Source organism: Schistocerca serialis, chromosome 1, assembly GCF_023864345.2.
Source record: "Schistocerca serialis cubense isolate TAMUIC-IGC-003099 chromosome 1, iqSchSeri2.2, whole genome shotgun sequence".
NCBI classification, from domain to species: domain Eukaryota; kingdom Metazoa; phylum Arthropoda; class Insecta; order Orthoptera; family Acrididae; genus Schistocerca; species Schistocerca serialis.
Window position 1 is genome coordinate 38,935,428 of NC_064638.1, and position 26,090 is coordinate 38,961,517.

The following is a 26,090-nucleotide window of genomic DNA, read 5'->3' on the forward strand; positions in this document are numbered from 1 at the left end:
CCAAAATCTAAAATAGGGACATATTTTAATAAAATGTACTACACCATGACACAGTGCAGACAACATTTTAAAGCTCTAAAGTAGCAGTACGTCCAATTTATTTAAATATGCCACTACTCATTTAACTATTATAGAAAGAAATTTACAGAAAGTCAGCAGTGACTCTGAACCTGATGAATCAATCGCAGGGTATGTATGAACCCATAATAATTCTCTCAACTCGATTTCTACACTGAAAGAAACACTTCATGGCTTTCGCTTCAGAACTGCCACAAATTCGTCGGGCAATAGACCGCGCCGTTGGAACTGTCAGCACAACTGGCACTGCTAAGAGTATCCTACGACTTCCATATCGTTGGCAACGGGCTATACACAATGCTGGTGACTGCTTTGAAGGTCAGTAAAACTTTGAAACACGTATCTATTTTGTACAAGCTGTAAATATACAATTGCCACTATTAAAGTTCCAACCCTTGTACGAAGATGAGGTGTGGTAAGATTGTTAAACAGTCCTATCACAGGTACAGCTTTGAACACTGCTGTAGTTTCTGAGTCCGGAGAACACTGGCTTACTAAACTAGTGGCAGTCTGGCTTTGCTGACAATGATAGCATCTACACTGATCAGCCAGAACGTTGTTATCGCCAACCTAATGTAGAGGATAATGGAATGTAGTCGAACAAATTCGGGTGATGCTGAGGGAATTGGATTAGGAAATGAGACACTTAAAGTAGTAAAGGAGTTTTGCTATTTGGGGAGCAAAATAACTGATGATGGTCGAAGTAGAGAGGATAAAAATGTAGACTGGCAATGGAAATGAAAGCGTTTCTGAAGAAGAGAAATTTGTTAACATCGAGTCTAGATTTAAGTGTCAGGAAGTCGTTTCTGAAAGTATTTGTATGAAGTGTAGCCATGTATGGAAGTGAAACATGGACGATAAATATTTTGGACAAGAAGAGAATGGAAGCTTTTGAAATGTGGTGCTACAGAAGAATGCTGAAGATTAGATGGGTAGATCACATAACTAATGAGGAGGTATTGAATAGTATTTGGGTGAAGAGGAGTTTGTGGCACAACTTGACAAGAAGAAGGGACCGGTTGGTAGGATATGTTATGAGGCATCAAGTGATTACAAATTTAGCATTGGAGGGCAGCGTGGAGGGTAAAAATCGTAGAGGGAGACCAAGAGATGAATACACTAAGCAGATTCGGAAGGATGTAGGTTGCAGTAGATACTGGGAGATGAAGAAGATTGCACAGGATAGAGTAGCATGGAGAGCTGCATCAAACCAGTCTCAGGACTGAAGACCACAACAACAACAACAACAACAACAACAACTGTAGATATAAACCCATCTATGTGAGAGCAGTATCACGTGGCGAGGAATGACTGCTAGGCAGACACACACACATGGTACATGTAGTATCAGTAAGTGTGCTGTCCATGTGTGTGTAGAATGAGGAAGACGTGCACTCTGAGTTTGACTGAGGGCAGATTGTGATGGTCCTGAGGTTTGGTATGAGCATATCAGAAACTGCACTACTTGTCAGGTGTTCAAGCAGTGCTGTTGTGAGTGTTTCAACACATTGAGAACCTAAGGTGAAACAACGTCTAGATATCATGGGATTGGACAGTCGCCCCTCATTACAGATGTCGTATGTTGTAGGCCAGGCGGACCGATAAAACGAGACAGGCAGCTAACTAAGACAGAATTAACATCAGACTTTAATGCTGGGCAGAGTACAAGTGTGTCTGAACACACAATGCACTGAACATTCCTTGTGGTGGGCTTCCACAGCTGACGACATCTGCAAAGGGCACATGACCATTGGCAGTGGACGCTGGTGAAGTGGCAGAGCATTGCATGATCTGATGAATCCCAATACCTTCTTCATCATGCCTATGAGAGGCCACGAATCCATTAAAGTTAACCAGTTATCTCTGCACTCACTCATATCGTAGTAGCGGCACTTGTACTTATGTGTCTTCCTAGCCTTTATTTTATTAGTCCACTTTGTTTCGTGACACATTGCAAATGTTTCATGACGACTCCGATATTTTTTACGCTGAGTGTTCTTGTACTAGAGAGACCAGATATTTGACAGCGAAAATGATTTTGTTTTTACAAGAATTGAAAATGACTGCACATTTACAGGCTGTAACCAAATTCCCGTTAAGGACTTTGAGGACTTGAGGTGGGGCCAAGAAAGTTCAGTTTAGTGCAGCTACTCATGCTTAGGAACATACCATTTTCCTGTTACACCAAAAATACCACAAAACACGTTGCTCTCGGGCTGCTACTGCTTGTCGCATGGGTCCACTTACAAGTACGGCTCAAAGTGACAATCACCGTCATCGACAAAGACACAGTACCTCTGTACCATGTTACGCTCAGTCATCAATCCCTGGTCCTGCAACATCCACCGCAACTGCAAGAAGCGGGAGTAGATCTTCCTTGAGTGCCAGAGGGGAGCTCCTATATCAAAGATTTCACATGACACCAGAGGCAGCAGTCTAGAGGATTTAAGTTGGGAAACATGCAGGACAAGCAATTGGATCAGCACAACCTATCCACTGTTGCCCAAATCGTTGGTCCAGATGATCTCAGACAGTAGGTGAAAAATGAGGTGGTTCTCCATCGTGCTTCAAGCAAATGTGTTGACGCACATGGAGTGGCACATCTTCTAAGATGCTGTCAAGGAATCACAGGTCCACAGCACCCAGGAGGTGTTGTGGACGAAGGTATGACCCAGTCTCATGTCCATCCAGGAACCCTGCCCTAATGTGCAGACAACGTTGGTCCTAAAATTCATAGGGGCTGTAAAGCATGTGGGGTGTCATCAGTGCAGACAAGACTGTTGTAGGAATTTAGGACATCTTCCCCACTTAATTTGACTTCATCCATGAAATGGGTCGACCATGGGAAGTTGGGATCGTCCACACAATTCTGCAAGAACCACATGCAGAAGTGAACTTGTGACGCAAAATCCTGTAGCTGCATTGCCTGTACTTTCTAGGGACGGTACATAAGTAGCTGCTGCTCATGGAGGATATGCTAGACAGTTTGGTGATCTACATTCAGTCTACCTGCTACCTTGCTGGTACTCATCGTTGTGCCTTCAAACTGCACTGTGTGGCACCACTGTGGAGCACCACTGGTGGTATATGTACCCATCTCTGAGGTCTAGTGGTACCCCGTAACAAAGAGTTAGGGCAAATGTGTCTGACGGTGTGGAAAATGCCTCACATATAACTGCACCGAGCAGCTGAACAATAACATCAAGTCTACGTATTTTGCAAACATGTAGTTCACTGTGGTCAATAGCAACACACTAAAAACGAGATGTACATACAGCTTGAATTGTGTGCTGTAGTGAATAATGACTTCTGTACAATAGTGCAGTATGAACAATGACCACAAGCACAACAGTGGGTACAAACCTCTCTGGACAGCTCAGAAACGTATCAGAATTGCATACAAACAAACCTGTAGTGGGCATGGAACATCAGGTGATGGGTAAAAGATGTACATAGTACTGTGATCAGTGCCGCCGAAAACGTGGGAGATTTGAACGTGTGTTGTGATATTTTGCGTGTAGCCGGAGAATGTTACATTTCCTGATATGAGTTTCTATGCTAATCTAAACTGTATTGGTCTCTGTTACAAGTACTCAAATCTGTAAGACAAATAGACGTCAATGTTTAAAAACAACGTTTGTTATGAAGTTTTGCTTTGGCCATTAATAAACTTTATTATTACTACTTCCTTAATAATGATAGTATATTCGTACTCTTTGTAACATGGGTGGTATCCTATAATCCCATTTCACCCCTTGGTACTGAGCTAAGCAAATTGACAAAGTTTATGTTCAATCCAGTGCGAAAAACCCACATTTGAGGTCAGGTCCACACACAGCAGACAACATTGCCGCCAACAGCGTTGGTCCAATGAGTGGATCGGTGAAATATCTTTGGAACCAACATTGACCCCAATGTTGGTAGAGCTCCACTGCTTGTCGATATTTCGACCAAACTGCAAAAGGGCGTTGGTGTCAATACCGATATGTCAAACAACCATTTGCGCCAATGCTGTTTGTCTTGGTTTTCGTTTGGAAATCCAAGTTGTTGATTTTACTTCCAGGTCAGATAGTTGAAAACACAGAGTCTCAGGAACAGCGGAGTAACATGTAAGTCGTTTAGTTTTTGGAACTTTACCAGTGATAAATGCATTTGTGGAATCCTGCTATGAGGAATCACAAAAATCGCAGTGTCAATGGAGATGCCATGCAACTGCTGAATCTATTTTTGCAACTGTACTTGCTTAGAGTATAAGTAGACACATACATATCATAAAAGATAGATTACCAGTATTGGTACATATTCATACATGTTCCGTAACAGTTCTGTGTTTTGCATACATTGACGTACAGTATTTGTTTACTTGTGCAATAAAGCCTTCTTTATACAGTTTCTTCCGATACGTTAAGCCATACTGTATCGCAAGAATTTTGTGATGGTGATGATGGATTTATGCTTCAACGTTTTCGAAATGTCTGGAACATAAGGTTGTTAGTTTTTGTTTTGATTGAAAACTTTGTTGCTGGATGGGAAGTATTGTGAATAACTTTTTTTGTTTGAGTATTATAAAATAAGTGATCCTGTTTTTGAAAAGTTGCTATAGGCATCACTCTTCTAAATATTCTTTATGGTTTGTGGAAATTTGAACGAAGAATGTTTTCACATTAGAAAATATGGGTTACAAACAGAAAGACCTGTAATTCCTATGATGAGGACGATGATGAAGTCCCATTCTCCATAACAGAGCATAAGGGATGATGTAGGAGACCCGCACCGCCGTACTAGGCCAGGTCCTAGTGGAGGTGGGTTGTCATTGCCGTAATGGGGATGAATGATGTTGATGATGAAGACAACACAATAATACCCAGTCATCTCGAGGCAGGTGAAAATCCCTGACTCTGCCGTGAATCGAACCCGAGACCCCGTGCTCGGGAAGCGAGAACGCTACCGGGAGGCCACGAGCTGCAGACAATTCCTGCGAGCATGCAGTTATTTGTTTTAAGTTATAATTTCAAATTGTAATAAGACCACTTTGTATGCAAAGTAAAACGTACAAATTACTCTATGAAACACAACTCGGCATTCTTTTGTACATAAGTAGTCATTTTGAATCGGAATAAAGAGTGGATGATAAACTAAATCAGGAGAAAGCTAAGTAATGTCTTAAGTATTAATTTCAGAAACTTACGATTGCCCAACATCTAAGTTGTATGTTGGTCTGGCTGTGCTGTGTTACGTCGTAATGTATCTGATCTGTGAGTAAGAGTTTCTGTATTTGATCTATATAAAACACAGATTATTCCAAATTCAAATACAAATTTCACCATATGATACAGCTGTTTATATAAACTTTTTTAGAAAGTTTTTCTTATGATTCTCTTTTTTGGAGCGGTGGGTTACATGTATTTCCAACTGATTTTTGAATTTTCCGCATTGAATGTGTGTCATGTATAGTAAACGCTGTATAAAAGCCCTCAAAGGCCGATCCTAAACTGAATTTTTCAGATGATGTCTTCCTGTTCTGAATGTCAAGTAACAGATCGTCTGAGAGGGGAGTATTTTTTTGTATGTGTTACAATCATTGCCCAACATCTTCTTTTACGTGTTTTCTTTTTTTTCTTTTGCAGTGACAAAATATAGTTATTCACTTTCAAAACCGCAAATGCATCAGCCGTTAGACATGATTACGTTGGCTGAATACAAATTCAACTGAATATCCGCTGCAATATGTGGTGGTTGTCCTCTAACTATTCGCCAATGATGACACCAACATTGGCACCAATGTATGAACGAAAGATGACGGTGAGTCGGCTGAAGCTACGTACCGTTCCGTTGACGTTGAGTGTGAATCAGCCTTTATTTTCTAAAATCGACTTAAATTCTTAGATAACGTAAAAATATTAGGTCAGCATGTGTTTCTTCATAATATCAGTTATCTTAACTGCTTGGACTAAATTAACATCTGTCTAACTTTTAGAAATAAAAAGTAATGGTTAATTAAGCAACCTTTGTACTCTCTTGCAGGCAAAGATAATCCACACTACCTGCTATGATATTAGTCGAATATCTTTAGAAGGATGCAAGAAAATTCCTTGCTTTCCGGCTCCTGATAGAGGAAGCGTTGGTTTGTGTGGTGTGTTGGAAATAAATGTTTAAGCGTTGTAGTAGTTTCAGAAGCTTACACACTATACGTTTGTTGATTTCTTTACCAAGTATTTGAAGTCTGGAAGAGATCAGTTAATGTAAGTAAGGTCGCTTGTAGAGTATTATTTCAATTTGTATGTGCAAGTGTTATCTCTGTGTAGAACTCTCATGGCTCCTGGTGGCCATTACATTGACCAATTTGTAAAAATAATGTTTTACCTACTATGTACCTTCCTTACTTTGTACCTAGTTAATTCATGTAGTTTCTTACCTCTGACCATCATTTATATTCAATATTATAGCAAAAGATTTTAATATATACTGTTAGCATTAGTAAACACCGGGCTTGCGCGGTGGGTTGTGCGTAAATACCCTACGTGATGCAAAATTTTGACCGGGATGTCCCATTGTTTATGATGTGGTTTTGAAATTAAAAACGGAAAAAGTTTTCATTTTCTGAGATACTTTTCGAAATTATTTGCACATGTTTAGCTTTTAGTATAACTTAGGTAACTAAACTTGATGCCTATTTTTTACAAGCTGTGTATGGAATTACAAGCAGTCAGTATTGGAAATCATAAATTTCGATATTCGGTATTAATGTGGTCATCATTAATTACATTCGCGGGTTTTTTGAGTGACGTATTTTATTTATTGTTTCCCCACTTCCTATCGTTCCTGCCACCTTGTAGCAGTTTTAAATAAGATTGTAATCAAATTAAGTGGCTGATGTAGGGATGATTTGAGGCTTATGATGTAATTGACTGCTTTTATTTCCTTTAAGAATGGGCACCAGAGTTTTCATTGGTGGCCTAACTTACCGGGTTCGAGAACGCGACCTTGAGAAGTTCTTCAGGAAATATGGTAGAATCAAGGAAGTCGCTATGAAGAATGGATTTGCCTTTGTCGTAAGTATAATTTGAATATGACTTCCTCTTGTCTATTGCAGCATGGTAGGCACAAGGGTGTATGTTGGATGCCTGCCGCATGGCGTAAGAGAGAGAGACCTTGAGCGCTTTTTCAGAGGTTATGGTCGAATACGTGATATACTTCTCAAGAATGGGTATGGCTTTTGTGTAAGTATTGTTTCCCATTTTACATTATTAATTTCGAGTGCATTAAAGTTGTTTTCGTGGGTACTGACTGAATATTGTCAACATCCAGTATCCTGCCATAAGCTGCTTGTATGTTGCTGTGAAAATTTACTAGTTGTCTGGAGACTTTTTAAAATTATCACACTAACACTGATAGGATTGATGCCTATGTTCAAACAAACCCTTTGCACCAAGGCAAAACTAAAGAGCAACATTGTGATTAAAAATTGGTGCAAAGTTAGTCCTTGTCGTGATCAAAACTGTGTATTATGCAGTAGTTGAAACATTTACCTCAGTTGTTCAGCAGCCTTGGAAACATTAAATCTTGCTGTGTATATATTTTCCATTTTTAAATAGATTCCAGTTGTATGTATCACATGCAAGAGTTTTCTTTCCAGTTGAAGTTCAAGCAAAAATTTCATATAGAGAAAGATTTAGTTGCATACATAGGACTAAGTGGAAAAGGAAATCATTGCAGTGTAACATATCTTTAAAGAACTTAAACTAGTACTGCACTCACAAATCATGAGTGTGCAGTGTCAAGTTTGTGAAAGATTCTAACAATATTATGAGAAATTTTCTACTCACCTTGTAGTGGAGATGTGACGCAGATAGGCACAACAAAGAGACTGTCACGAATGAAGCTTGCGGCCAGTAAGGCCTTACACACACACACACACACACACACACACACACACACACACACACACACACACACACACACACACACACCTATCTCCGCACGCGCTGTGACAGTCTTTTAGTTGTGCCTATCTGTGACTCGGCATCTCCACTATATGGTGAGTAGCAACTTTCCCTTTTCTTAATATTGTTGCATTCCATAATGGATTTTTCATTATGTGAAACACTTTTATGTATAAATATGCATAGATTTTTATGGTTTAATACAGACATTACACATTAATCATTTCATGGAAGGTGTAAAGATATGCACTCGGTGAGTAGTTGATACACTGAGTTGTGAAAAGGTGTATAAACACATCGAAATCTGTGTAATCTTAAGGATGGTGTATTGGCTCAGATATTTTAGTGTGTGTTTGGCCTGATGCTGCAGACTGATTAGTAATGTAACTAGAGTTCTAGCTTTGGAAGGAATGTCTGTAATCCCATTTAAAAGTATCCTTCCTGTCACATGCATCTTTTGGGGGTATGAAGCATGATGGAAATGCAAATTGGTCCCAATAGATGTTTTAAAATACCAGGATTCTCAATATAGTGGAATTTACTGGAAGTGTTACGGGATTATAAACCTCTCTGGGGAGGGGGCCTGAATTAGTGTTCGTCGTGGTGTTGCATAGGGAAAGGGAAGTAAGTTAATTGAATTGCTGTGTTTGTTAATAAATGTCCATTCACTGCCTCTCTCCATGTGCACAATCACAGATGCACAGGATTAAAAGCTTATACACAAAAACTATTGGAAAGAACGAAGGTGTGCATGTGCTTGCTCGTGTCTACACGTTGCCTCATTGTGCAAGACAATTTTTTTGTGGGTTTAAGGTGACAATGAGATTTTGGAATTTTAGCTTGGGGAAACAGCAGTGGTAAAGTTGGCAGTAACATTTTGTTAGCTAGTAACCGGTGACTTATATGCCAGTTTGAACTATGTCACATTTCAGTAACTGTTCTCGAAACAAATATTTAACAGATACTTATTCTTTATGTGCAAATTACTCGGCTTCCAATACATCATTTGTATTTTATGCTTTGTGCGACTTCAGTCATAGATTATATGCAGATTAGCATTCTTGAACTCGACAAATTTCAGAATGTTATGGACTCCAGATTCCACTAGGATGAAGGTTGCATTTTCCAGTTTTGTATTTGTTGCAGCAGCAATGTTCATTTCAGTTTGTAGTAGTCAGTTGAGGAGCTATTAATACCATGTCTTTCCTTTTTCAAGTGTCAGGCTCCTCAGTTATCTTGCTGTGAATGTGAATAGTGTGCATGTTTGTCCACAGGTTTCACATAAGCTTTTCATAAACTTGTTGGTCCCTTTACTGTTGTCCTGTTTCGACTTACTCTTCAAACGAACATGATCACACACATCTTACTGCTCAGGGCATAAGCTCTCAAACTTTTTCTTGAAATCTTAAGGAGTTGCATTCCATATGACTTCTAATTGTCTGTAATCATCTATAAATTTCAACATGCTTTCCTTGACATCAACAGACGTTCTTGCACATAATTATCTTCAAGCATAAGCTCAACATACTACCAACAAAACGCATGTGGACGCCAGTTGCATGTCATTGGAACAATGTAAGACCTTGCCACTTACCACAGGAAGCAATTCGCAGTTAACATGGCATACACTTTGGGAAAATTACGTTTGCACAAATGCACGTTTGTAGTTGCACTGTCGGAAATGTTGTGTGTTTCTGCAGAGTTAAATGGCAACAACGGCATCATGTGGGTGCACCTTAACAGCAACTCCCAGCACATTCAGACCTTGTAAATGTTCATTGGTGTCTTTAGGGTTCTTGGGGTCTAAATATAGTCATTGAATTATTGAGAGTGTGAAGGAATGTAACATGTGAGAAATTGTCATTTTCTCAAAAGCAAAGGTGAAAGGTTTGGAAAAAAGAATACCTACCTTCATGAATTTGTGTTTCTAGATTGACATTGAAATTTCAGGCCTTAGTTTAGTAATTCAGTGAAAGGTAGGCCTGTTTTTTTTTTTTCTCCCTTGCAGAATTTACCGTGACACTAGGAAGTAAAACGTGCTCAAACCACAAAATTTTGGGAAAATCTTGTGAAGACTCACCATTTTGGATAGCTTGTTTGAAAGCAGCGAGTAGGTGAGACATCGGGTGTTACGGAATTTAGCTTTTTATCTGATAACATTTCCAAAGGTGAAACAGAAAGCATTGATACTTAACAATGAACTGATTGGTATAAGGGGGGTCAGAATAAGAAAGTGATTGAGAGCAGTTGAGTGTTGAAAGGGCAGATGTCGATTCGCCCATGTGCGCTAGTGCAGTATGACCACAGAATATTCTGTGGGACAGTTGCAGTAGCAATAGCTGTGCAGTTCTGTACTACCCACCTACTTATGCTGCCATTTAACATGTGTTATTAATTTTGCTTTTAAGGATTATAACATTCCTGTTGCTTAAGGTATATGCTCTTGTGTGTAAAAGGATACACTGTTCCTGTTACTAGTATATACCAACAAAAGTGACTGGTCACACACTCTTACAAAATCAGAATGATTGACATTTAGGTGAAATTCCTTACTAAAAGGGTGCTGAGATGTATGTGAATGTTTCATGTAAATACAGCAGTGCACAAATTTACAGTAAGTTCAATTGCTTGAGTCTTACCAGTAACTGTAGCATGCATGTAGTATGTCATACTTGTTCAGAGGGCTATTCCTTAATGACAAGATGAGATTTATTGTGAAAATGGGGGAGACACCATTCAAACGAAAACATGGAACATAAACACAAAAATAAGATGAATTATGGCAAAGAGTTAATGCTATGTAGTTCAGTCATTTTCTTCCTTGACACTTGTTACGTGTGCTCTGTTCTGTGGAAGGGTGACTAGAATTGCACAGGGGTATAATTATATTTTCGATATTACTTTATACACTCAATTTACAATGCTCCTTCAACAACTGTTTCTATATGGTTACAGTGTTGCTCCTTTTCTGTGACATTATCTGTATAAGTGCTGCCTCTAACAGTTCTTGAATTCCTACCACAGTGAAGCTTTTGGTATTTGTTGCCATTTAATGTTATATTTGCATCCAAATAGTTTAGATGGTGTTGAAGTAGCAGTGACATGGTGGAAGCATAAGAAACCTACGATCATGTTATTTATCCACCTTGTCCACAACACTTCTAAACTGTGGCTTTTTTTTCCCTCTGTTTCCGTGAGCTCAGTGTTTCATAAATTGTTCTGAACTTTTACATTGCGGTGTTTTAACCATTTAACAATTTTGGCTCTTTCATTACTATGGCTGGAGTTTTAATCTTCAATAACTGATTGCTATGGAGTACATCCATTATAATGACAGATGGCCAGTATGTTTCCCAGCAGTTGCACCATAAACCATGTCAGAAAACTATCATGGGTCATAATCTCACTGTAGTCACTTTCCTTGATTTATAGAGGAGGCAGATAGATACGAAACCAGGTAAAGCTTGTGTGTTCAGGACAATAATTCCTGTAGTCTTTCCCTGGGGAACAGCATAACTCCCACACATTCTATCATTTGTCCTCTCTCCTGATTTTTCTGATGGACTGACTGAAGTTTATCCATATTTTGTCGAGCCACAGTCTCTTCAAATGACACTTCTAACAACATTTCTTAAAAATCGACGGTGTCATGCTGTATAACCTATTCATTATAATTTTCTGTCGACTAATGCTTTTTTACCAAAAAGTGAAGATTTTTTGAAAAAGGAGTCTTGTTGCCACCCAATAATTCTGCCTTCTGAAGATTATAACAATTATTTATAGTTTGGTTTCTTTTCTCATAATATCCATACATGTGGTGACAAATGGCTTCTTGTTGAATTAGATGAACCAGGCTCTTCCTCTTTTGCACAGTATTTTTTCCTTATAAACTTAGAAGGCAGTGTTCTTAAAATATCTTCAAAAGTGTCTGCAGTACTTCAGAGTACCTTCATTAGAGGTAGTAGTCGCACTGTTGCCTCTTCCTCTCAAAATACATGTGTACCGAACGCACAAACTCATGTATGTGACTGCAAAACAAGAGATGATCACTGAAATTCTGTTCAGCAACCACACTTCACTACACACTTTAGCTGCAAGCTGCTGCCATTCTGTAGTGTGAGATAAGTGTGTTAGACAGAAAAACAAAGCACCCAGTGAAATTTGTAAATACTGTTTATGTTGCTGTCTGCAACTGGATATAGTAGTGTTAGCAGAGAGAGATTTTGACAGTGGAACAGAAGGTGCGACCATGTGTGTTTTCGGATCGTCTGTTGCTGTGGTAACAGTGCTGTAAACAGCTAGATGTCAATCATGTTGTTGTTGTTCTGGTCCAGGTATACTGTTAACAGTGGAGTTCCACTACAGGGTTCAGTTGAAAGCATTTGAAGTGTTCTACTAAAATACCATTGTATTTTATAGATACAATGTATTTAACTTCAGTGTTCAAATACCAGTGGAATGAAAAATCTCTCATTTCCACGTGATATAAATCAGCACATTAAGTGTGTGAATATAATATTGTTACATGACCTAGGGTTTATTTAAGTGTTGATGATGTGGTATTAAGTCTATATTGCCTGCTAGGGGATTATTAATCAACTGACCAAGAATTGAAGTGTGTTTGTTCAGAATAATATTCAGTATGGAACTGCAGCCCTCCAGAATAGTGCACCCACCAAACATTTTTAAGCAGTTTGGAGAAGGGCATCAAAGAATAGTAAAATGATAAATCATTCCATGCACACTGACATTCTGCAAGCCACTGTATAGTGTGTGGCAGAGGGTACTCTGTTAATAACTGTACACACGGACACATCACAGTTTTGTCCCTGGATTGTAGATCTTACTTCCATTTCCCCATGATAAAAAGATAGATATGAAGTGAATGGCCACCATTTATGCAAAAGCTGCTAAAGTATAAGTGAACATAGTGCTTGCAGTAAATATAGGTAACAAGCCTCTATTCGAAGCTGGTGTACAGGGGGTGTTTTGTGTACTAGTGTCATGTCCCTGTTTCACATTGGCCAACAAGGAGGAGGGTGGCAAGCCTGCGTATAAGCTTGACTTCCGAAGTTTGAAATATAATGACCGGTGTGAGAGATATGTATTTGAGAAATTAATTTTACTTTACTAGTCAAAGCCTTTTGAAGTACTTTGAATAAGTGTGTGCGTGAGTGTTTTACTTTAGTATTTCCATTTTTTCTGTTGTAATATATTATGCAATTTGTAGCCTTTGTGAAAGTAAAATTGAGTCCTAATTGTATGTTGTTTCATTATGTTTAGTGTAACACTCGAGTTTGTAATATTTCAATGGTGATTAGTGAATGACAGTTACATGAATTTTCATTATGCTGTATGGCTCTTAAACATAACACAATGCAGTTGTGCTTTAATGTTATTGCTATTTGACTTGATTTAATTTTTAACCATAGAGGTAAATTTTCAGGCTTGACTTTCTTGGATACAAATGTCACCTTGTACATAATGTTCATAGCCAGTATTATTTGGACCTTTGTGTGGCTCTTCCATGTAGTTGTCAGATTAACTTGCGCACAGAAATAACACACTGAAATGTTGTATAGTAAAAGAAAAATCATAACAACCTGAAATATCCTAAATTTGTGGGCATTTTTTCTATTTGTCTTTCACATTATAGAGTACTATACTGTACATTTACATGATAAAATTTTTAAAAAATGGAAATAAAGATCAGACCTACTATGCTCCAGGACACATTTTGTCTTGGGTAAGTACTACCTGTGACCGTAATTCAAATTGTCTTACTTTGACATCTTTGGCATACAGTAACTAAGGTAACTCATTCAGAAAACAGCTGTTTCTTCAAGTATTAGCTTTATGCACTGTCTCCATTTGTTTAGTCATACACACGAATGTCTTCGTGGAGTTAAATCGGATATTTTTCAGTGAGTGGTGTTTCCAAATATTTCCACCCAAATTTACTCCTTGATAGTCTCAATTCACTGTTCTTAAGTTTTTTGTGTCATATCAAAGCTCTTGACCTGGCACAGTCCACTTTTCTTGCAAAACTCTTCTATGTGCTTGTTGATTTGTTCAAAGTATTGCATGTGCTAATAAGTGCACATTAGTATATTTAAGTCCTTAATCCTTTTTTCTTGAGGTCAGTGTAAGAAGATTGGCAGAAACTTCCCAACCATCGAGCTATTGTACGTCATAGTGGTTGCTCTCAGGATGAATCACCCTGACCAACCTTTGAATGTCACTGTCCATTAGTGCACAGCTTTTCTGTCTGACAGGTAGATGTCCCAGTCCATGATGCCCATTGCAAGTGACTTGCCATATACTATGTTGTATTAGAGTGCATTTATACTTTGACCAGAGGGCAGTGGCTATAACAAGTGAAGCTCAACATTTTTTTTTTTTTTTTTTTTTTTTTTTTTTTTTTTTTTTTTTTTTTTTTTTTTTTTTTTTTGCCAGTTCCATACCAGGCATTTTCTCGTGGGTTTATAGAATACTCTCATTTGGTCCTATTCATTTTTTATTTTCTTAAATTGTTGAACAACCCATCTCCAAAAATGCACTCTCTTGCTGCCAAATTGTACTTAAGGATCAAGAAAACGGTTCAATTATTTGAAAAAGAGGGATATACTGACATGCAGTTTTTTTATGCGTTGCTGATCTAAGTTAAGATACATTTCAGTGTTAGGGTGTTCAGATTCGGAATGTGCTGCTTAAGCATGGACTAAGATATTATGCAGATTGATTGACAGACTATTACTTTTAGGGATGAAGACAGGACTTCAGGTGGTGTCTCCTTCATTGCACAGTGTAATTAAGTATTCAAAGCAGTGGTGAAGGATGTAATGATACAGTTTTTTAGATACCTTTGTTGTTGTGGGTCATAAACTAGTTTCTTACTGGTGTGTGGGAGGCCACAAGATAGGATTAAGGGATGCTGTGGACATTTTGCAGGTGTTTGTGTGGCTTTGAATATAGGTATTTGTGGTCTTCATTGGCACAACATTTTTAAAAATAGTTCTTAAGTCCATGATTACACAGGCATTATTTTTACACAATGTAGTGTATCAATGCTGTGAAGAGATAATTTAAGTTATGAATATGAGGAAAATGCTTTTCAGACTATCACCAGAAGAAACCTTTCGTAGATTTTGTCATTGTTTCTATTAAAAAGTTTGAGTGGGGCATGTCAGCACAAATATGACTGTACAGTGTGGCACAGATAAAAGTAGCCCGTTTAAGTATGAAGGAAATGAAGTGAAATTACAGAACGAAGAGCTGAAATGGACTTAACATTTATTTACAATAAAAAAACATTGAAAATTACATTTATAGATGTTCAAAATGACCCTCTGTGACATCAGTACACAGCTTTGCTCAAATAACCATATTCAGATACACCCGGTGTAAAGTTCAGATAATGATGGTGGCAACTTCACGGCTGATGCCTTTCAGTTTCGGTATTGCATGTAGATTTGTTTCACAGACTTTGCTCTTAAGTGTGCCTACAAAAAAAAATCATATGTTAGATCTAACGAACATGGTGAAGACTTTGTTGACTCGTTCCAGGGATACTTTATTGATGTGACATGTTGCCACATCTTGGTGAAAGAAGCAGTGTTGTCTTTCATATTCAGTGAGTTGAGCATAAAATGTATCAAAAATTTCCATGTATGCAATTGTGTTGAGGGTAGTGTAAAAGAAAATATCGGTCCAACGACCCACGTTTGTGTTACACTGCACCAAATGCTGCTGTTTTCATTATGGAATTGTAGCAGACATGCATTGTTAGGATTCTCCATTACACAGTACCTAATGTTTTGTGAATTCACTTGACCGAAAAGATAACTTTATCACTTGTGATGTAATGGAAAGGGTCTAACGAACCATTGTTGATGTTATTCAGAAGCCATGTGCTGTAATCTACATGTTTCTCTTGTCATCCCATAATTGCTGGCACTAGCCTGACATGATATTAAAAAAAACTTCTCAATATTGGCTGGCAACTACTCCTACTTACATGCTGCTTTTGAGCCAATTTATATGGAGACTCCTTTGGGCTCTGTAGACTTCTGTGGGCTCTGAATAATTGTTTCGCCAATGTCTGCAATAACTTCTGGCGTGCAAACTGAAAGAATTCCTTGTTTTAAATTTTGTGCAGATCCATGGGTGTTAAAATTTTTGTACAGGCTGTGTTGCTCTCTCTTTGCTGGTAGTCTTCTACAGGGAAAATTTCGCGGGTTCCCTTAATCAAACCTATTTTCACATATGCATCCACAGTTTAAATTCTTCTACTGAGAAAGTTATTTCACTTGCAGACTGCAAAGAGAAACATGTCACTTCACTGATGAGATAAACTGAAATGATTACAGAAGAATTCTAAGTCTATTGTTGCCTAAAACTGTCCATTGTGGTAGCTGTTTACTTCAGAAGTGAAAAGTAGCATTCACATATAGTTTGAAGGAAAGACAACACCAGTAGCAATCAGGTGTCAAAAGAATTCAGTGGTGACAGTTGGAAATTTGTGCCATGCGAGTACTCGAACCTGGATCTCACACTTAACATGAGTGATGCCATCAGGGCATGCTTCATGTCTAATCCAAATTTTGAACTTGCTACACACTAGTAGTATGTCCAATCACTTACCTGCTAGCAGAGAGTACTGTAGTTTAGCAAGATGCTTGTACCCTGTTTTGCATCAGTGTTGAAATTACCAAGGCTGTCATGCCCACAGATCCACAGTACAACCTCACTTTTTCATTCCCAGAGTTAAAGTTTTCCCTTTACAACATTTTTTCCTTGCTCTCATCAAATTTCCTATGTTAACAATGTTAATTTGCACCCAATTTATAATTTTTCTAAGTGCGTGCTTTAATGAATAAAATAAGTTTGTTGGGAAAAAAGCTGACATAATTAACACAAAATGATGCTGGCACATGGTTCAGTCAAGTAGTTGCATGGTTAAGTTTCTTCTGAAGTCCGAACAATTCGTGCTTCATCTCCTGCCCCTGCCAAGTTCTACTTGCCATGGTGGCTGATGGGAGTAAATAGGCTACAAACTCTGTGCATGTGCTTGGTCTCTTCTTAGTTCATTTAAGTACTCACTTTGCTGTGTTGCCCAAATGTTTTTGGTTTAAGCACCGTGCCAGTAATATTTACTGCTTAAAATTATCTTTCTCACATTTTCGACAAGTTTTTGAAGTCCCTTGGAAAATCTGTGTGTGTGTGTGTGTGTGTGTGTGTGTGTGTGTGTGTGTGTGTGTGTGTGTAATGCAATAACTGCAATAACTTCTGGCGTGCAAACTGAAAGAATTCCTTGTTTTAAATTTTGTGCAGATCCATGGGTGTTAAAATTTTTGTACAGGCTGTGTTGCTCTCTCTTTGCTGGTAGTCTTCTACAGTCTTCTACTATATGCCGCGCGCGCGCGGTGGCCCGCATGTGCGTGTGCTAGAAATTTTGTGGTCCAACATGACATGAAACTACAATAGCATAGTAATGATCTGTGACCAGTGTAAGCCCACTAAAAGCTAAAATATGCGGATTTAACATTAATTTTCTAAAAGAAAATCGCATTCTGTGAACTTGTAAATCAAGTAGAATAGGATATGCTGATGGACTGCTTAACCCTGTTGCATGATAAAGGTGTAGCTATTTGTACACTGATCAGCCAGAACATTGACCACCTGCATAGTAGCTGGTATATCCACCTTTGGCACAGATAACAGCAGTGATCGTTGAGGCATGGAAGCAATGAGGCCATGGTAGGTCGCTGGAGGGAGTTGGCACACACAAACCATCTAATTCCAGGAGCTCTGACGCCACATTCAATCGCATCCCAGATATGTTTGATTGGGTTCAGATCTAGCAAATTGGGTGAGCTAGCACATTAATTGGAAGTCGTCACTGTGTTCATCAAACCACTACTGACTGTGACATAATGCATTATCTTGTTGAAAAATGGCACTTCCATTGGGAAACATAAGTCATGAAGGGGTGTACGTGGTTTGCAACCAGTGTGTGTGATACTCCATGATTGTCATGGTGTGTTGTTCGAGCTCCCAACTTGTCTCCATCCTGCAGCACAAGTGTCAAGGAGCTGTTTCCCTCAAGACAACTGATTCATGCCCTAGACCATGTGTGCCTAACATCCAGTGCTGATGGACATGCCCATTTGTCATAGTTGCAGATATGGTGTTAACATTGGCACATGTATAGGTCGTTGGCTGTAAAGGCCCTTCATTAGGATGTTCAGTGCACTGTGTGTTCATACAGTTGCACTCTGCCCAGCATCAAAGTCTGAGGTTATTTTCACCAAAATTCGCCACCTGTCATGTTTTATTAGTCTGCCCAGCCTATGACATCAGACATGTGTGATGAAGGGTGGCTGCCCAACCCTACATCTCGATTAGTTTTCACCTTGTGTTGAAGATACCAAAGCACTCCTCGAACACCGTACAGGTCTTGCAGTTTCCGAAATGCTCTGCAATCTGCGGTGAGATTGTTTGTCCGTCTTTCTTATTCAGACAGTACGCTCAGTGATACTATGTGCTCCATGCACGCGTCTCACTAGGTGACGTTACCACCTGGATGGGTCATGTTGGTGGTGATAATGTTCTAGCTGATCAGTGTAATGTTGGTGGTGATAATGTTCTAGCTGACTAGTGTAATTTTAATAGTACATATCATTTTTCTCTCTGACCAAATTATGTGTAATTCCATAATTCCAGAAGTAAGATAGGACTTGCAATGACAGGTCTTGCAATTGGTTAACATTGTTTCAACATTTCACATCAATTTCAATAGTTTTAAAGAAATGTGTTAGCAGTAGTTAATTTGTAAGCTTTGGATTAAGATAAATGTTGTCAGCATATAGTTGAGCTATAGGAAGAAATCTCTCAAAAAATCAGCAATTTTCCAAATGCTAACACGTTATCTAATGCAGTTGTATTCTGTGTTTTTTGTGTAATTTCTAGAATGAAGTGTGGCGCATAGTATTTACTTTGTAGACTTGCTCTTGTGAAATACTGTGTACGAAATCACTGCAATTTTAAACTTCGGAAGATTTATAAAAGAAATTGGTTGCTGAATAGCATATCTGAATTAAGTCATCATTACTGCTTGTGTTTACTGATTGTAAGAAAGAAAAGTGCTTGTTGTTTTGAGTCTGTCTTAGTGATCTACTTTCATTCCACATCATCTTGCCACCAAAGTGTTTGTTTATGAATGTGAGAATGAGAGGTAGATCCTGAACCTCCAGGATATAATATGCAAAATGTGATGCAGTACAGCATTAAAAGAATTTGTTGCACATCTATTGTTGATAAAGCCCTTTTAATGAATGTAACAACTCATAACTCTTTGTTTGTTTGTTTCTAGGAATTTGATGATTATAGAGATGCAGATGATGCCGTGTATGAACTCAATGGAAAAGAGCTACTTGGAGAGAGGTAAATATTTCCAAAAATTACCTGGGACTCATCTATTTTTATTTTTACTTAATACACCACCTATGAATTGAGTGGCTTAATACTGTTATGGAACATATTTTGGTTGGGCAAAGTTCATTGGATAACTGTACTATCCATACTTAATAATTGCAGAAGGTAAACAGAAATAAATGTTAGGTTTGCTGGACTGTTTTGGATGCATGGTGCACACAAATTTTGAAGTGAAGAAATGCTGGTGAACTAGATATGAACTGTGATGATTTGCTTCTGTGACATTCCCACTCCCCTCCCGCAGTAATAGAACATTGAAAAATTTCTGGGCTCATATTCAATATGACGTGGCAAAGTGATTTGTTCTCCACATAAATTTTGGTAAGAGTTTACAGCAGCTACTTATTTTCTTTTTTTCCCCCTCTGTTAGTAAGTGGATGATTTTCTAAGTCCTTAAGAAAGCTACACACATTCTGTTTAGCTGCGCAGTTTCCCACGTTATTTCATAACTGAGGAATAAACTGGGCGAGTACATGAGCTAACTGTACATTTCAGGCAGCCGTCCACCTCCATTAGCCTAGTATTGGTAACAATAAAACTGCTGAGTTTGGTCCGGTAATTGTAGTTGTCAGTCTTGAAGTCATCAGTCACCTGAACCTCAGTCTGTTAGTGCCATTACCTCCATGGGGAAAAGATGCTTTTGTGGATTTTATTGAAAGCTGGAATCTTCATAGGCTTTGGGGTATTTTTATTCCAATAAGGCAGGAAAAAAGTGGCCATGTGTGACTTTTGACATGAAAACTGAAATTTTCTGTGGCCTGATGTGAAGGCTGAAAGAGTAGGGGAGAGTTAAATATCTTGAAAAAATACACATTGTACGAAAAAAAAGTTTCATATGAAAAGTTATTTTCAAATGGACATCTGTCTGTGCTAAACCTGTTAATCTCCTAACCCCTCCCATTTTCAAATGGGAACCCATTTCTGATTGCATATTCAGATTCTTTTCCAAAATGTGCCTGGGTTTTATCTGAAGCATTTTTTTCCATTTGTTTCGTGCTCTAGTAACAGATGTGAGAGTTATGATGGTTGGACAGAACACTCCGAAATTTGTCATCATGATGGTGAGGTTTAAGGGACTCACCAAAAGAGAGCATTTGGATGGTGTGGGGACCCACTGAAATCAACCCCAAAGGGAACCAGATTTTTAAATATGTTATGTGTAAAAGTTTTATTATTGTGCAATTAAATTTAGAAAACTAAATTTTTAACAAGAATATTCAATGTTTAGAACAAAAAGTTTGTTTTATTGAAAATGTGATATAGAAGCAAATAAGTCTGTTCTTAATTGGAAAAACTGGAAAAATTGAATTTTTATTACAGTCCCATCTACCCTGAATGGAAGAATTCCAGGTAGTTTTTGATGTGGAATCTGAATCTGCAATAAAGAAGTCAATTCAGATTTGAAAATAAATGGTTGACCCCTGTGAGAGGGTTAGACAGTCAGTTTTAACAAAGTTTGCAAGTATTAAAGTCATCATCTGGAACCTTTTTTATGATCTGATGTGTATTTTTTGAAATATGTAATTGTTCCATGTTAAAAATGCACACACACTGGGTATTCTGTGCAGGTGATGGTACACAGTCGTATTTGCCATGTCAAAGAGCTTAACGTTCAGATTGTCTTCAATGTAGCAAATAATTTTGAGCTTATGTTGAAGTTTAGGCTTTCTGTATATGATTGTAACAACTTCGTGAACTTTCACAGTGTAGAATTACACTCCAATAAACACAATATGATCAGTTTGTGTGCTAAGACCTGATGGCGAAGTTTTTTGTGATGTCAAATCATGTGACCCATGCTCATAAATATGCTTCTTCAACTTACTGATCAGTAACTATGATGTACCTCTCAGCAAAAAAGAAGTGATTGTGAATTAAGTTTCATTTAGCTCATTTGAAAGTGTTAGGACTTTGGTCATAACTGGGTTTCAGTTTGCAAAGCATTTAATATTTATTCCTTAAAGGCACACATTATCTAAAAGAAGGGTTTGTCAAAACTGAATTTCAGTAACATGGATCCTGTGTGGTAGTTTCATTATGACCAGTGACAATATTCATTTAAAATGGAAATTTGGTAAAAGTGGGTACATTAACATGGCGTTTTACTGTAGTCACTTAATTTGAACTCATTTAAGTGACTTAGACGGAAAATCTGCCAACTTGTTCTTCCCATTGATTTGTTCAGCATAATTCTTTGCTACCCTTATTGTTGAGCGCTTTGTCCGCTTGTTACCAGTGAAATTAATATTAGTCTAAACTCTTCAGTTTTTCTTTTCCATCTTCATTTTTTATTTATTTTTGCACCTAAAAAAGTATTCAGAAATACAGTAGTACTTCCTAGTCCCTCCCAGAAATTGGGCCTTTGTCATAAATTTCTACATAAAGTCAATTTCTTTGGGTTTGCAGTAAACTGTGTTATGTTCATTTTGACTTGACTCTGCTTGTAACATGTTTCAAAATTATTAAGTTTGACCAATACAGTTTCATACATGAATGATTTATTCACAATATGGGAACTATTCAGTTACAAAAGGTAGTGCACAATGGATTCAGATATATTTCAAAAATACCATAGTATAAGTTTACACTCATCTCTTGTAAAATTTTTTCTTTTATTACAACAAAGAGAAATGGATCCTCAAATGTACGAATACAGAAGCTGTTGTCTATTTTCCTTCTCTTCCTTCTTCTCTTTATAAAGTACACTGATTCAGTTGGAAATATAGCACATGCGCAACAGAGCTATTATGTAACAGTTATAAAATGGTTGGACAAGTCTGTACTGTTGTCAGTAGAGCTGCAGCATGGGTTGAAAATGACGATTATTGTTGCTGCTGCTGCTGGATTCAATCTGATATTTTCTTAATGCCCGAAGCCTAGTGTCAATTGAAATTTATCTCCTGTCGAGTGTAGTGTACTGAGCAAACAGATGGTGTGACGCTGGTGTAGGCAATTTTTCAGAGTTCATAAAAGTGCCCATACACTGTCCCTCATCAATGGGGACCTCATGGAAAGGGTGCAGCAATGCATTTCGCATTAGTCCACAGTTGCGGATCTCGGCACCCATTTCCTGTAGATTCCATGATCCTTGGATAAAATAATTCACTAAGCATCTGCTGTTCAAGAAAGTGTGTGCCATGTGGGTGCTGAAAAACATGACAATGAATTGCTTAGAAGCAACATTGACATTTCTGCAACAGTACCACAATGACAGTAATGGGTTCCTCACCGGGACACAAAATGGACCGCTTAGAAGCCACATAGACATTTCTGCAAAACATCCAACAGGATCATCATGGGTGATATGAGAGTTACTCGCTTTATGCAATAAGCCAAGCAGCAGTCAGTGCATTGGCATCACAGCGGATCTCTGGTAAAGACAAATTTCAAACAGACTGTCACTGCAGAAAATGACTTGTATCGATGTTCTGAGCCGGAAATGACATTTTGCTCATAGACCTCCTGGCCAGAGATGAAACTACGAACACTGATGATTACTGTGAAACATTGAAGAAATTGTGATGGGCTGTTTATAACAGAGGTGTGGAGTGCTTGGTGCAGGTGCTCTGCTGATTGATGAGTGTTTGCCCACATTCACCTTGGTGCACAAAAACTGTTTTGTAGGTGTTTGACAGGGAGCTGTTTAATAACCTACAGTGGAGTGTCCCAGAGATATCTATCTTTTTTTACAAGTTCATAAATTGCTCTGATGAAGATCTGAAGACTACATACACATGCTGCTTTCATCCTCAAGCAGCAGACGTCTGTCAGGGAATACTAATAATTGATCACAATAATAATAATAATAATAATAATAATAATAGCATAGTCAAGGGGAAACACACTAAACAAGAAGATTACATATTGGATAACCACAGCGACTGCATAGAAGCGATGGAACAAACAGATGCCTATAAATATCTAGGATACAGACAAAAAATAGGAATAGATGACACAAATATTAAAGAAGAACTAAAAGAAAAATATAGACAAAGACTAACAAAAATATTGAAAACAGAATTGACAGCAAGAAACAAGACAAAAGCTATAAATACTTATGGTGAAGGAGGAAGGGGATTTATCGATATAAAAAACCTACATTATGGACAGGTAGACAATTTAAGAAAATTCTTTATAGAACGAGCAGAAACTAGCAAAATACACAATCACTCATATAAATACATCGGCTACACCACTGCAATTTCATAACCACTTCTACAACCCTTTAGAATACATATCATCAACAGATACGAAGAAAGTAAATTGGAAAAAGAAAATGCTACATGGCAAGCACCCGTATCATCTAACACAGCCACACATCGATCAAGACGCATCCAACACATGGTTAAGAAAAGGCAATATATACAGTGAGACAGAAGGATTCATGATTGCAATACAGGATCAAACAATAAACACCAGATATTACAGTAAGCACATTATTAAAGACCTCAATACCACAACAGATAAATGCAGACTTTGCAAACAACAAATAGAAACAGTAGATCACATCACAAGCGGGTGTACAATACTAGCAAATACAGAATACCCCAGAAGACATGACAATTTAGCAAAAATAATACATCAACAGCTTGCCTTACAACATAAACTTACAAAACAACACGTTCCCACACACAAGTATGCACCACAAAATGTACTGGAGAATGATGAATACAAATTATACTGGAACAGAACCATTATAACAGATAAAACACTACCACATAACAAACCTGACATCATACTCACCAATAAAAAGAAGAAATTAACACAACTAATTGAAATATCCATACCCAATACAACAAATATACAAAAGAAAACAGGATAAAAAATTGAAAAATACATCCAACTGGCTGAGGAACTCGAGGACATGAGGCGTCAGGATAAAGTTTACATTATACCAATTATACTATCAACTACAGGAGTCATACCACACAATATCCACCAGTACATCAATGCAATACAGCTACATCCAAACTTATATATACAACTACAGAAATCTGTAATTATTGACACTTGTTCAATTACCCGAAAGTTCCTAAATGCAATGTAACATATACGTACAGTTAAAAGGAAGTCACGCTTGATCAAGGTCTGCGTCACTTTCCATTTTTGACCAGACATAACGTCTGAGAAAAGAAAGAAAGAAATAATAATAATTTAGATTATTCCCCTTTAGGAGAGAGTGGAGAGCCAGTCACAATTTCACTTCCTTTTCTTTCCCTCCTTTTCATCCCAGAACCTCTTCATTAATGCTGTGTATTTTATCTTCCTTTCGTCTGTCCTTTTCTCCCATATTGTTTCTTTCACTGAGATATGTTAAAGTTGTTTTGTTAACTGTTCTCTTAGAAATTTTCTGTTGTTGCAGTTCTTGTTGTTTCTTTTAGCCACTTTAATTTGCTTGCATTAATGATGTTAAAAATTGTATTGGAGAGTTCTCATCATTCCTACATAGGTACATACTGTAGGCATCTTTTCTTAAATTTACCAGTGATGTTGTCTGTGTGTTGGTATTGCTGCTTTGTGGGTTGTATGGCCCATGTTCCATCTTGGACAACAGTGCCATAGATTTTTCTAAGAATTTTGTATTCTTGTTTCTCTATTATGAATTTGTTGTCCTTCAAAAAACTGTGGTTTCTGCTGCACAGCAGGTAAAATAATAGTGTTGTAGTGCTGCAGTTTTGCATTACAGGGTTGTAATTCCATGTCAGTTCGTGCAGCTTTTGCAGTTTGAATATTCTTTCTGTGTTGGAGATTGAGTTCATTCCTGTGGGTTGAATGGCTTCTCCTAAGTACTTAAAATGTGTGGCCTTTCGAGATTTTCCGTACGGTGTTTTCAGTGATGTTTTCCAGTTGATTTGGTGTCGATATACTGAGTTATTTTCATAGGATATTTGGAACCCAGTTTGAGATTTCATGTAGTTTATCTAGTGCTAGTTCGGCTTCATCTTTGTTGTTGGTTAATATAACAAGGTTGCCAGTAAAAGCAAGGCATTTCAGTGACTTTTTCTTTTTCAATGTAGATACATTTGACATAATTTTCTCATTCACTGATTATTTTTTCGGTACAGTGTTGAACTTGAGTGCTGATAAACGGTCCCCTTGTCACTCCTGTGTGAATTTCGAATGAGTTTGAGATTTCTCCCATCAATGTTGTTTTTTGAGATGATTTCAGATAAAAGTTCCATGGATGATGGCGTTGTTCTTTCTGTCAACTCCTAATTCTTCTAGACTATTAAAATAACCTTTTTTGTCTTCCATAAATGTGATGGTAGTGTTCTGGCATTGTCTGATAGGTAGTATGGTTTTTGGTTCCAGATCTGTTCAATACAGGATCTCCTCTCCTGAATTGCCCCTGGTACTGGCCAATCTGTAGGTCGGCTTTCTCTGTTGAGGATAAAACATTAGAGAGGAGTTACTGGAAGAAGTGATAGTGCACTGTAATTGTTTGGGCCTATTTTGTATTTATTCTTGTGGAGTGCCTGTATTGAGATATCTTCCATTCTTTTGGGCTTTTCTGTTTTCCAAGCGTCTGGTATTATTATGTGGCACTTTGGTGTTATGTTTTTGTCATAATTC

General features: G+C 37.9%; 1 protein-coding gene across 3 annotated transcripts in view; it reads left to right on the top strand.

Moving 5' to 3' along the window:
- The first annotated feature begins 6,161 nt into the window (after nucleotides 1-6,161).
- Nucleotides 6,162-26,090, top strand: part of LOC126461398 (serine-arginine protein 55-like) — a 41,261-nt gene continuing 21,332 nt past the window's right edge. Inside the window, exons 1-3 of one of the 3 annotated variants that reach the window (XM_050095996.1) lie at nucleotides 6,162-6,320; nucleotides 7,172-7,298; nucleotides 19,396-19,466. In XM_050095996.1, coding sequence (XP_049951953.1) covers nucleotides 7,173-7,298; nucleotides 19,396-19,466 — 197 coding nt within the window. In that variant the 5' untranslated portion in view covers nucleotides 6,162-6,320; nucleotide 7,172. Of the gene's footprint in view, nucleotides 6,321-7,006; nucleotides 7,131-7,171; nucleotides 7,299-19,395; nucleotides 19,467-26,090 lie in introns of all 3 variants that reach the window. The other 2 variants (XM_050095995.1, XM_050095993.1) reach the window with 2 other exon arrangements.